The sequence below is a fragment of the Acyrthosiphon pisum genome, chromosome X (genome assembly GCF_005508785.2).
Source record: "Acyrthosiphon pisum isolate AL4f chromosome X, pea_aphid_22Mar2018_4r6ur, whole genome shotgun sequence".
Lineage (NCBI taxonomy): Eukaryota > Metazoa > Arthropoda > Insecta > Hemiptera > Aphididae > Acyrthosiphon > Acyrthosiphon pisum.
Genome location: NC_042493.1, coordinates 3,116,913 through 3,131,628, shown reverse-complemented (window position 1 = coordinate 3,131,628; position 14,716 = coordinate 3,116,913). Strand labels below are relative to the sequence as shown.

The 14,716-nt window shown below is 34.4% G+C and overlaps 1 protein-coding gene across 5 annotated transcripts in view; it reads right to left on the bottom strand.

The window, feature by feature from the left end:
* The window catches only part of LOC100166936 (serine/threonine-protein kinase MARK2), a 51,334-nt gene extending 46,295 nt beyond the window's left edge, over window positions 1–5,039 (bottom strand). For 2 of the 5 annotated variants that reach the window (XM_016808011.2, XM_008189267.3), the window contains exons 1-2: window positions 3,885–5,037; window positions 1,676–2,812 (exon numbers count right to left, since the gene is read on the bottom strand). In XM_016808011.2, coding sequence (XP_016663500.1) covers window positions 1,676–2,812; window positions 3,885–4,430 — 1,683 coding nt within the window. In that variant the 5' untranslated portion in view covers window positions 4,431–5,037. Of the gene's footprint in view, window positions 1–1,675; window positions 2,813–3,884 lie in introns of all 5 variants that reach the window. The other 3 variants (XM_008189266.3, XM_008189269.3, XM_008189268.3) reach the window with 2 other exon arrangements.
* Window positions 5,040–14,716: the final 9,677 nt, after the last annotated feature.

The following is a 14,716-nucleotide window of genomic DNA, read 5'->3' as shown; positions in this document are numbered from 1 at the left end:
GCGCACGCACACGCAGGTGCGACGACGACCGTTGCGATTTCTAGAAATAGTTTTTGAGAACATTTTAGGGAGAAAAAACGGTTGTGACTAATGCAGCGGTGCATTGTATGGTAGAGGTGACGGCTATCGTTTGTTGAAAATAGTACCGCGACGACGATAATTAATCATCTTACTTCATAATAATAATAATCGATACTAATAATAATCGGCAAGTGAAAAATAAAATATTATAATATTTACGTGCACTACTATATTCGAGACATCGGTTGGCAACGCCAAGAGAATGTACATACACACGGACGCACGCACGCACGCACACGATATGCGTGTGCTGTAAGTAATAAGTATGTTATTATTACAATTTTACATAATCAATATGGGCACAGGCCAGTGTATAAACCACAAACACACACACACACACACACACACACCTCGGTAGCCGGCATAGCTCACACACGCGCGGGCGCTCGCCACAAAACAACACACAAGTCATATGTACAAATAAAAATCAATCCAACTTCTTCTTCGGTGCCAGAACTCATCAAATTAAAATAAATAATAAATATTATATACATTGCTAGCGGTTAACACGTGTTGTGTTCGTTCGGTGCCCGTCAAAACATTTGGGACAGCCAAGGCGAAAAGCCGCGATTTTTCGCACATTTGTCGTCATCTACCGCGGTTATGGATACAACGCTTGACTAGAAAATGTTTCACCTACGACAAACGATAGCAAAAACAGTTGCGTTGTGTTACGTTACGCGTAATCTCGCCGCCGCATGCTAACGTTCGTAATAGTAATATGTTTACCGTAAAAACACATTAATACATTTTTTTCCCGAAAGATTATCAGTTAATGCCTAGATTCTCGTTTATAAAGGTCAACCAATATATTACCGTTGGGAGGCGATTAGTACGCTGCACACATAATATACCTTGTTTACTTTAGATAACTACAGTAGCGATCGCTCGGTTTCCGTATTTATTTTTCGAACTCCCAGACGAGAACAACATCACTCGAAAGGGATTTCGAAATGCACCATAGGCCTGTCCCGTGTTGTCATGTTATGAACGGTTTTACAAAGCGGATAATAATGAACTCTATCTATTATTTACACGAGTGAACGATAAAAGGGGAAAAATAAGATACACAAAACTACGATAATAATATTAATTCGTTATCTGGACGCCGTCGACACTCAACGCGATAATTAATAAGACCAGCACTAGACACTCACCCCCGGCCATCACCCACCCATCAACATTGTAGGTCGATCCAAGCCAACGACACAGCTCTAAACCACCGTGATAGGAAGGAGAGGGATGGGTGGCAAGAGCTTAACGAACCGTCGTAAATCGCATTACTTGTAATCAAAACGTGCGGTTGCGCAACATCAGCGGTAGTGGGTAGCGGTAGCGCTACGTCTAATTTTCGCGTGTGCCATTTGCTACCACCGACCAACGATTGAGCCGCCCCCAAAACTATTGTGTCGCGTTTTTGATAATGGAAAAACACGCGAGCTGCCACAAGGGGATGATGAAAGCCATGACATTTTGATTTTATCGATTTAAAAATAATATATTTCGATAATTATCCACAAACACGCATGCGCACGAAACCCGAATTAAAAAAACCAATTATTTTTTGTCACGACATTTATTTCCTGTTGCTTACCGGTGTCGCGGTGGACGGCACTGCCGTCGCTCGTTGTTGTTGTCTCGGCCTGTTGGCGCCAGCTGTCGAGGATGCACGTTGTTTCTGTTGTTGTCTGGGTGACGATGACTGTCTACCGGCGGCAGACGATTTGGACGCGGCTGCTTGCTGCTTGTGTTTGACCGGCTTGGCGTGTGGTGCCACCGTCGGGTTGGCGGGGGTGGCCGTGTCCGAACTCGTGTCGGCCGAAGACTTGCGTCGGAACGCCTTCAGCCAGCCCAACCGCTTGGAGTGAGTTTCCGCGGCCCTGGAGCCTACCTTGGGGGTGGCCGATTTGTCTTTTTTTCCGTCACCACCGCCGCCAGCGCCACTACCGACGGCCCGTTGCTGCTGGTGCTGCTGTTTGTGGCCACCGTCATCGGCCGTCGACCCCGACTTTTCAGCCGCACCGTCGTTCTTAGGCGTCAGTAGCTGGTGCTTAGCCTCGTGCTCCCTTTCCAGCTTCTTCAGCTGTGACTCGACCATCGTCAGCTCGTTAAGGTTGCTCTCGATCATCGGCAGGCCGGCCGGCAGCCGATCGCTGTCCGTGTCGCTACTGCCGCTAGATGACGACAACGCCGGTTTCGGGGACCGCTTGGCAGAGGACACCATAACCGACGGTTGGTCGTCAATCTGAACGTGGTGCACCCTGAACCGGCTCTTCTTGACCGGCACCGCGGTCGCGGTAGTTCCCGCCGCAGCCATCGCTGCTGCCGTGGCGGTCGGCTTCTTTGACGCCGCCGCGTCGCCGCCGGCCTTCAACTCTCCTTGGTTCCGGGTCGACCTCTGCAATGTGTGCTTCAGCTTGTCCGGTGCGAACTTAGCCCAAGCTGTCGATTTCCAGACGTCATCCCACGTGCGCATGGTGAGCTTGAACCTAGATTCCATTATGGACTTTTTACTCCGTAGTCGGATCAGCGGCGTGCCGTCCTTGGTGGTCAATATACCGTGGTCGGGGTTTGCGGGTGGCCGCTGTAAGCCACCCTCTTCGTCGTTGTCATCGTCGTCGTCTTCGGCCGACAACTGGGCGGCGTTTCCGTCAGCACCGTCCAGTTGTGATGGTGGTCGCGGCGGCTCATCCTGCTTCTGTTGTTGTTCCTTTTCACGATCGTCGTTACCCTAACCGGAAATACACGTGGTCAATATACACATCGTGTGTTTCGATGCGATCGCGCAATCGCACACTTCAATACATGTGATATTATTTTATAATGGTGCGTATGGCATCACACATTATAGACTCGTTGGAAACAAGTGGTCATACGAGCCGCCGCCGCAACTGACGACGACGACGTAGCTAGCTCGGAAAACAAAAACAATACCATCGACCGTGATATACGCATAATAATATTGTACTATTTATTTCATTGCCCCGATTACACATACATTATGTACATAGAGGTATAGTACTATTGTAATTTGTATTGTACGCGCGTCGAAACGGTTTCAAACGAATAATACAGCAGGTGTCATAATTAGTAGATAATGACGTCCAAGGCCGTAGAGCTTGACTACCGGTGTTACGCGGGTATTATAATTTGTTTAATGCCGAGAGAGACGGTATCTCAATAGCTCAAGTTTTCGAGTGTTTAAAAGATTAGCCGAAGATATTGTCACTAGAGATAGCCAGCCACGATCGTATGCCGTGCATGTGCAAAAGAGAACGTGTATGCCGTTAGTATTTTTTTTATTATAAGTTTTGCGTGTCACAACAACGTTGGCGGCGACGGTATTTGTGTTTCTCCTTAGTGATCTCGAAATGTGTCTTTATGACGTTGAGCGTCAACTTTGCAATACTATAAATATCGTATTACTGCAAAACTCAACGGCTTGGAAAATTACGCTTGAACTCGAAGCTCGGAATAATATTAACTGTATTACTTCAACTGTTATATACTACTTCACAACTACAGCTACTGACTAAAAAGCAACTACGAGTTCCGTCTCGGTGAGATGGTAAGGGCAAAGGGTCAACACCACGTCGTCGCCGTCTCTACTAATATGACGTTTTATTTTAATTATAGTAGTTAAAGGGCCGGAGTCGTCGTGGTTTAGGTAATTGACGGGCGAAAAAAATAATTTTTGTAATAAGCGGGAGGGGGGGGGGATTGTCTCCCAAACCACAACAATATATTATTATTATTATATGATTTCCAACGAGTCTATTCGTGTAATGTCGTACGGGTAATACCTCTTCCAGATTTTGATCGAAAATCCGTTCCAAATGCTGTTTAGCCGGCGAGTTGCAGTAGCTGCCACTGTCGATCAGGACGGGTCCACAGGTCTGGGTATGCTGTTGGTCGTGTTCTGCACTGGTCGTCTGGTAGTCGCCACCACTCTCGGCGTTATGGTGGTCGTCTTCGTCGTCGTCTGACGACCGTTCTTCAGCCAAGTTCTGTACCTCTTTGGATTTAAAGTCTAGGGGTTTAAACAGGTCACGGACGCTGACCTTGCGCGACGGATCGGCCATGTCCAAGTACGGACCGACGGTCTGTGTACAATCGTTGGAAAATCTCGTGTTGATGTCGTTCACCAAGCTCGTGGCCTTGGCGGCGACCGTCTCAACGACTGCCAAGTCATCTTCGTCTCCGGAATCCTCCTCGGCCACGGCCAGTAGGTTGTCGCATTCCTTGGACTTAACACCGAGCGGCACGAACAGCTCGTCCAGATTCACCGGGTTACGGCGGTCCAGCACGGGACCGCACGTCTTGCTGTAGTCGTCGTCGTCGTCCATCATCGTCACGCCGCCGTACAACAAGATAACGGGACGCGGGGTGTGGCGGTTGATTGGTGGCGGTCGGTGGGGAAATGGTCGGTGTGAGCGTCCGACGTAGGTCTCACACAATTACAAACGTATCGACGGACACACGTCCGCCCGATTTCATAACACCTCGGTTGTTCACGACGACGTCGGATGTCGTCCCGTCGTAGTAAAAAATAGCTCAAAAATATTTGAAACGAAAAAACAAAACGAGGCAGAAACTGAGGGAAACACACACACACAGACAGATGGATACAGAAAGTCTATCTCTTATCGAACTCAAAGCAGTCGACGATCGGCCGTCAAAAAGTTAAACACACGCACGCCGGTGCCCAGTTTGCCACTGATGCCCGCGGCCGACGGGAACTCACGGCGTCGGCTGATAGGGTCTTAGTGCACGCAAATTGTGTCACGCGAACCAACACACATGCACACACATACGGTAATAACTGCGTCAGAGCGCGAGCGCCGCCCGCGAACGGTTCACACAATAAACGTGACGCGAGATAAACACACACCGACTACAACACACGGCGTGTGTGGAAACGGACTGCTGCTGCTGCCGCCCGCCGCCGACGCCGCCTTCGAGCAGTCGGTCGGTCGGTCGTCGTACGGACTCGCCGCCGCCGCCGCCGCTGATAACGCGCGCGCCACCATAGCAGCACGCCGCCGCCGCGGTGTTACCAAGGCGGCACACCGCGCGCGCGCTTGGTCGCCGAGACGGCAGCGGCGGTGGCGATCCACCCGCCAGCTCGCCCGCCCGCCACACAGGCCAACAGCTGCAGTGTGGCAAACAACTATTACGATTATAATAATATAATATTATTATTATTATTACTATAATCACAATACGCGACGACGACGAAAACCTTTTTCGATTTTCGACATCACATACGGCGTCATATCATTTTTTATTGGTCGTCGACTTTGTTTTATTGATGTGTAATAATAATATGACAATATAATAATAATATGTGTAACTCGTCGAGTTATTGTCGTCGTCAACGTTTTACCATTGGTTATAATATAGTAATATAGTATAATAATAATAAAGTATATTTTATAATCAATGGTTTTACGAATATTCCGAGTATCACCTAAATATTAGTATGATATTGTGTAATAATAATAATAATAATATATCATAATGGTGATCGCGAGACCGCCTGAGCGCGTGTTTTTTGATTGTGTGTGTGTGTGTGTGTGCATGCGCGCATGTGGATCACTTCGATTTCCCACGGTGATGTAACGAAGATAATAACCCTGTTCGTCGCTCCGCTCAATATTAACAATATAATATACGGCAACAGTTACACCATGATGATATTAATTATTATATTGTTATACTATTCCATTCCACTGCCACGCCGGAGACGATATAGTACGTTTATTATTATTCAATATGTACGCGACGTTAAACAATAATTTAATAATGTTGTGCAAACAAGTTATACAACCCAGCTTAAAATGTATTCTCGATTTGATATTTTTATTGAACTCATGTTCACTCATGTCCATAATCATGGATACACCAGTTACCCTCAATTATTAAACTTCGACGTGATTGAGTCGAGTGTGTTAAGTGTGTGTGTGTGTGTGTGTGTGTGCGCGCGCGCGCGTGTGTGTAATGTATCTTGAGAGAACAAAATCGACGCAAGTACACTATTATATTTTATAATTAATATTGTACTTAGTATAAATGTTCAGAGTATTATACTATTAACTCCTGTAATTCATAAAATACTGTTGTAAAGAATAAACACTATACCAAGAAGTTGCACACGAGAAGAAAACGTCTAATTATTTAACTAACGAAAACGAACGGTTTTGTAATAATTTTCCCGTGTATTATTTTTGCTTGGCCTTTCATCGGGAGTCAAAGGGGACACGCGTAATATTGCAATTTTTTTTATTGAATAAAATTGCATAAATATATTATATTAGAAGGTCATGATATAAATTATAGCGCTATAACCTAACATAACAGTAATCTGCGTTTAAACTTTAAACTATGTAAGTATGTATAGTCTTGTTTTTATATACCAGTGTACCACTATGTGGTGTGGATGTAGACAGAAAATACAAGCAAATTAACATGACTTTTAGTTTATAAGAAAAATATACCTTTTTTATAATAATAATATAATGAAATATTATTATCCACAAATACACAAAACACTATTATTCACTAATGAACCGAAGAAATATTTGACTATTATTTCAAGATCAAATATTTTATGTAATCAAAAAACCTATTTTTAATGGTGTCTAAAGTGCTGAATTTATAGTTGATTGTACAAATAAATCTTAATTGCTTCTATAAGATAACTTAAATTAAATAATTTAAAAAAAAAAACAGTACTTATTAATTGTTGTTAAAAAAATATAATTTTATTTTGATAAACAAGTACTTGATGTCATTTTATGTAATTGCTTTCATAACTGAATAGCATTAACCTGTAATAACATTTTAACTTAAAAAATGTCATTGGTATAAAACCTTAATAATTTAAGTACCTTGCTTAATACTTATGAATTAAGAAACGATACGATTTTACATGAATATTTAATTACAGTTATCGAGCAGTAAAGTAGTTTCTATTAAACGTAAGGTAATAATCTGTTATTTTCATTCAAACGAAACAATTAATATTTGTTCTAAAAGATATATTCATTCTTGTAATAGCAGTAGAATAACTAATAACCTTTTAATACTGATAATAATATATATTGTATAAAACATAATAATCCTCGTGTTGAATAAACAATAACGTCATTTTTGTGGTATATACTATTAGAGTCCCTTGGGATACATAGTTTCCATTACTAAATTTACCGAACAGATGCCTAAAAAACACGCAAAAATACCATCAAATTTTTATTTATTGTAATTTTCAAGGTAAAACTTCGTTATATTTATCATTTGTGCGTGACATTTAGCGGATAATTAGAAAATGTTAACATGCAAAGAAAAATAAATTCATCTAATAAAAAATATTGCAATTAACATAGAATTCCCAGGATAAAAACCCATTAAAAAAGTGTTAATTTTCCAATCCATAAAACATTTATATTGTACAATATTGTTGGACAAAATCTCATAAGAAACCAGATTATACGCATTTTCCTGATTTTGAATGATCTATGAATGATCTATAACACAACCAAGCCAGTTCCTATAACTTAACATTTTTATACGCAATTCGTTAAAAAAAAAATGTATTTTGAAAAATACCACTAGTTAACTTTCTTTTGCGTTCATACGCTTATCGTGGGCGAATAGGTGGAAATTGAGTTGCCGAAGGCTCTAATTATTTTACATAATTTCAATAATGTAGGTCATATCAAGTATCACGTGTCCAAAGGAATTAATAAACTGAAATGTGTTGCACGGATTTATACAGTTAAGTCGAACACCTAACGCTGACGTAAATTTGCTTTTATTTTTTGTTGCGCCTGACTCTTGACTCTTTCAACGTTTGTACTCAACAATAATTTACTATATTATTAAATTATTAACCAGTAAAATATTTTGAACTTAACTATAGTTAGTTAATGTTCTTATGAAATTAGTAACTTAATTAGTTAAAGAATCAAATGTAACAACTAGGCTTTCTCCAGTCGATTTAAAAAATACGTTAAGTTAAAATCGTGTTTATACATATTATCAGTAATTATCAGTTAAAACTAATTAAATAATTATAATTATTGTGTAATTACGCCGTATACAATGAATTTGAAATATAAATAAACAAACAAATATTCCTTGATTTAATAATTTAGTTAACACGAACGTTTAATACTCGACTAAGCCACTATAATAGCTAGTTCGCAATAAGAAGGATTATTGCTATACTAGATAGTAGGTATAGGATGCGTTTTTACTTTAATAACTTATAAAAAAAAATTGAAAGTTCACTATGGGGTGTAACTCATGTGGTGTAATTAAAATAATTTAATTAACATCTTTTTAACCTATTATAAGTTAATAATTTTCTCCATAGGTAATAGGTATTCACTTTAAATTTAAAGAGGTATTATTTATTAACTATTAACTGATTGCTTAACGTTTTTTTACATTGGCTTAACTTAACAAACTCAAGTTTGTTTTTTTTCATTAATTTGCCCACCTTCACTTATCAATACAACGCACTCAGTTCAGGAGGTCGACGACGATTCCGAAAACTTCTAATCGGCTTTACATAAATTAATAATTTGATAACTTTGATAACTGTGTTTTTTAGCATACATATTACTTCTATTAAAACCACGAATACATTTAAGTGAATTCCAATTCCAATTCATTATTTTTTGGCGACAGCTATACATAGTTTTAGTACGGATTTAGTACGTATGTTTTAGATTTCATTAGCCAATCCTCAATTATTGTATTTAAAAAGTAAACAAAATAAAAAAAGTAATTGCATACAAGTTTAATTAGGTAGGTATCATACTAAGTATATTTAATTTAACAATCGGCTTTTTTTTCATTAACTACACGATATTATAGTATATAATATAATATTATATTATATTATTATTTATTATTATAATATAGTAGCTATATATAGATATATAGCCCATAATTAATTAAATATAGCTTTAAATATTATTAATTTACTGTGGTGAAATAATTTTAGGAAATTTTGGTTATAATAAGTATATGTGTAACGCCTAAATGTTATAGTGAAATCCAAAAATTAAAAACAATAACAAATTTAATTGACACCATAAATTAAAAACTAGCCGATCATCAGAATACGACAAATGCCACGATGTAAACTAGTCGCATGATGACCTTGTCGACTGATAAAAGATAAATCAACTAGACAACTATTTGAAGTAGTAGGCATGTAGAATAAATAATAATTTCCAAATGCGATATTGCGACAGATAATGATTTTTCTTTTAATCAAGCTCTGTTGCAATTTGAAACACCTGCAAGAACTGAATGTCTGAAAACAATTTCTTAAAGATAAGGGTTATTTAAGGCGGCTTTACAATAACATCTCTAAAATTATATCACCAAAGTATCACTATTTATATGGCAAAGTAGGTCCGGATTTATATGCCAATGTACATATTTTATGTGAAGGTGGATTGATAAGTAATGGGCTTTAACGTGTAGGTACTTTAAAACTATAGTACCTACCTAAACATAAAATTATAAATTAAAAACTCATGTATATTTTAATTAAACAATTCCGATTATAAATCCATATACGTTTCATAATGTGCAGATAATAATTCTGAAATATATATTTGCATATTTCTCAATAAATACATATAAGTAGTACCTACCTAGTTATATTTTATAAAATAATTAAAATGTATATTGTAATTTTATTTTTAGAACAATTCTAAAATTTTGCTAGGACAACGTTTACGAATAAACAATCAAAAATCATGGATGCACAAGATAATGAAATAATCAATGGAGAAATGAGTGAATGAAATTAAATCGAGGAACAGTTTTATTTAAAATATATTAAGATTGCCTTTAAATGCAAATATTGTCTAATTGTATCATGTAACATCGTAAGAAGTAGGGTCCTGGTTGCAATTTTTAAAATTTTCAGCAATTCTATAAAATTTGAAAATCAAATTTTATATTTTAGTTGCCACCTCAATTATAATACTTTTCCACTAATCTATTACCCGATACCTATTTAAGGGGGGAGGGTTGATAGGGTGTATTATATCGATCGAAACACACTTTACAGGAAAAACTCTCACGCCTCGTAGATTGGTCCTATTTCCGTATTTTTTTTTTTTTTTTGTTACATAGAGGAATATTTTTTACAGGGCGCATTGGACTTCGATTTTTAATTTCGTTGCTAAAAACAAAAAATAATACATAAACTAAAAAGTTGTAAAAATGGATTCAATTTAAACATGTAATATAAGATTTGGAAAAATAATTTTAAAAATCCAAGCCCAATGCGCCTTATAGTAAGTCTTCTTCTAACAAAAAAAAAAATTACGTAAATCGGACCAATCTACAAGGCGTGAGAGTTTTTCCTGTAAGGCATGTTTTTGAGCAAAAAACGGGCCGCGCGTAGGCCCCTTAAACTTTGAAGTAAGTAAACAAAAATATTCTACGTCACATTTCATAACAATATGCAGCTCAAAATAATATAATATCAAGACTTCAGTTAATAATAAATAATGATTAAGTATACAATATTATATTTTGTTTTCACAATTATTTTATTTAAACTAGTTCATACAAATTATGCATACTATAGTAATTATTTTTAAAGAAAATACTTATTTGGTGATAACAAATACTAATTTAAAAAATATAAATATATACCTATCTATAAACTTTTAAAACCCAAAATATGTTCAGAAAATTAAAATAATATTGGTATCGTCAATAGTGTTGATTACGTGAAAAATCTCGACATTATCTAAGTCATATTTACTAATTAAAGAATCCATAAAATATAGCATCCACATTAAGTTATAATTTTAAGTATGAAAACCTATGTCTATGCACGAGTTAAGTATAATTTTAGTTTAGCCAACCCACATAAAATGCGTATAAAAAACCTAACTATAATTATTTTTGTTTTTTAAATTTCGGAAACATTGATTTTAAAGTTATAAAGATTTAATGAATATTTTTACATATATACATATATTACCGACAACAGTGTTATACCCGGAACCGTTAAATAGATACTTTTATTATATGCATTATGTCTGAAGATCGTAGCCAAATAGAATAGTACCAAAAAATGTTCACAATATAACAGTACTGTATTATAATTAGATATAAATATTACAACTTTAAGTTGTGAAAGAATTATTTTGTAATAAAGTGGAATTAGGAATATTTACACTTTAAAGCCCCTACGTAAATACGTTTGAATAAATATTTTTAATATGACAATTCTGAAAAAGAAAACTTAAAAAAGAAAATGAATGTTTTCCCGCTAAGGGTTATTTGTATTATATTGGAAAAGACTTACCAACTCAAACTAATGTAAAATTGTATTTCAAATCAAAATTCGAAACTCTACGTATACAACGTTTCCATCATCACTGTCTAATACTTTATGCAATATAGTAAGTACCTACTTATTTCTAAAAGCTCTTTCACCATCATTTTTCTTTAGCGTGCGAAAAAAATCAACACTGTGTAATACGTTTTTAGACATTGATCTATATTAAAAATGTGAGTTATAAGCTAATACCATGGAAAATACAGTACAGTATATTTCGATACATATGGAAGCTTTTATATACTTATAAATAGTATATATTTTATGACTAGAACCAAAAAAAAATTACACTACTGAGAAACAAGTGTTGAGTTATTAAAATATTATTTTGTCATAATAGCTTCAAAAGGGGTTTTTTCCTGAGAATTAAAAATATTATGTCTACGTGTACTCAAAGAATAAATGTACTTAAATTTTTATAATAATAACAATTATAGAAAAGCGGGTAAGTGGATGTTGCTCTGCTGTACAGTAGGTTACAAGTGGGTCAAAGTATAATGAATTGTATTGAACTTGAATTCAATGATATAATATCATTTTATACGAAAAAACGATTCTGAGCAGAGACGATTTTATTAAAGCCTGTAAGTTGAATGAATAATATTATTTTTTATTCGTTTCTATGGTGATAAAAACAAAGCGTTAGAAATTAAAATCCAGTTATTTCGTAATTTTTCGGTGGTTTTTGCTGTAACATTATACAACTGTTAGAAAAATCGAAAAGTGACCTCTCTAAAGTACAATTTTGGTCCAATTTCATAAAATATAAGTTCCTATATTTTTAAATCAAAGCACTCTTTCTGGTAGAAATTTTGTAGACAGGATAAAAAAAAATTAACACTATTGTAAAACTACTAGCTTCCTTCCTCCGCTCAGAATCTAAAATTTTATATTAATTTTAACAATAATAACAATTGTACGATAAAACTTAAATAAACCAATTAATGTTGATAAGATTTTCGACCAGCAAGGTTTCGTATACTAATTCAATTCATAATTACATCACGTACCTAACTACGTAAGCTTCAATTTATACGTCAATTGGAAATCGGAATGATACCGTAACTATTTAATTTTTAAATTTAAAATAGTTTTTACTGTTGTTGATTATCATTGTTATCTATGGACTATCTATAAACTAATAATTTTTATATTTTTATTAATTTACTGTAGTAAATAAAGAATGTTTAAATTAATTCAGTTAAACAAAACCAACAAGTCTAAATATGTGAAAATCGTGTGTAAAATATTACAAAATCTATTCCAAGTAGATTTCACAAAATTAAGGTAATTACTATAGTAGTAATAACAATAATAATAAAAACAAAAATGTAGTTACTATTTATCGATTATATAGTCACAGAAAGTATATTTAAATTTAATGTATACATTTTATAGTCTATACAAAACTATATAGCAATATTGCAGAACAATTAATTTAATTATTATTTTGCTCAAGGTAACTGATACTATGTAAGTGTAGTCCACGTTTAAATTCTTCTAGATAGCGCTAGTGAATACAATTAATTATAATACATTAATTAATAAATTAATCACACGTATTGACGTATTGCTATCAAACAAAAATAAAAACCGGCAATCTATCTCATTTTTGCTGTATTGTATTTTTTTAGTGTAGGTACTTCACCATTGATTGATCTTTGAAATGGATATTATGTACAATTTGAATTCAACGACTAATCATTATAGAAGAAAAACAATTCTCATTGGAGACAATTCTCAGCCACTATTACTATTAAGGAATTTTATAACATAATATTTATATTACTATTAGGTAGTAATATAGTAGGTTAAAAGAATTTATTTCAATATTTTTTTTTTATATATATATTCCATATACACAAATCCATATAACGAAAAAATTGATTTATTAAAATAACTAGCGTTTCGTTTTAAGCCGTTTTTTGTTAGTTATTCCCAACTATTAAAAACAGTCCATGAACACCTGAGGTCAAAAGTAAGTACTAACAAAATTAAATTTTCTAAGATCAACACTTGATGAAGATTGTATCAATTTTTTTGCTCTAAAATGAAATGACGGACATAAAAATAAAAACAATAAACATTAATGCGAAATCATTCATCACTATACTCAAAATCTAAAATAGTAGATAAGGAAAATATATCTTAATGAATTACCTACTATCAAAATATATCAAGTCAATATTTAAGTATATTATCCTGTTTAGAATAATAAAAAAAATGAGGTTTAGCATGCTAGGTGAACATCCTGTATACATGTAATGTGTTGTGAATTATTTTTCATACTGTTTACAATATCTAGAAAATATTACAATAGACAATTGATATGAAAGTTTAATCATTTAAGTGTATTTTAAAGTGACGTGATTTAGAATCATTTATCAAGGAAAACTATTTTGTATACACTTTATTTTAAGAACAATATTAAATTATAATTATGTTTAGTATATGAAAAACATAAAATAACATTTTATAAATTTTACAAATTTCACTAAATTTTACTAAATTAATTTACTTATAACACCATAAGCTAAACTTAAAATTAAGTTATAAGAAAAACAAAACTAAAAAACTTGTTAGATTTTAAACTTTGAAGAAAATTGAAGAGAACTTATTACAGTATACAAAAATATTATTGTTAAGTTAACTCATATTATTACTTATTTAGAAATTTAAAACAATTAAAACGCAGGAATAATAAAACGGCGCTCAACAAATAAAATTAATTGAAATAAAATTGTAAGTATATAAAATTATACCTATAAATAACCCAGATTGATGCAAAAATTGAATACCTACATAAAATATTAATACTTAAAATATTATATCTAGAAATAAAATGTACCTATACCTACTACGAGCAAGCAACTGTGTAACCGATCAATCACGACAATTCACAAGTCATGACGACATGACCTGTCTCAGAAATGCGTTTAACCATATTTAAATCTCAATCGTATAATTCTCCAATTTGTTTAACGTTTTTTCAGAAAAAAAAATATACACTCCATATAGGTACTTCAGTCTTTAGAGTTTTTGAGGATCTAGAAGTTAACAGTATTAAGAAATATGAATTAATATAATAAGTACCTAATTGTAATTAAATCGAAATCCCATTAACTCACATCTTCATGATCGTAATAAAAATAAAATGAAAAAGCCTCTAAAAACAATAGTATAATATTTGCTTCACTCAAAATATAATATAATTACAATTTTTATACAAGTATAAACTGACATATCAAACTT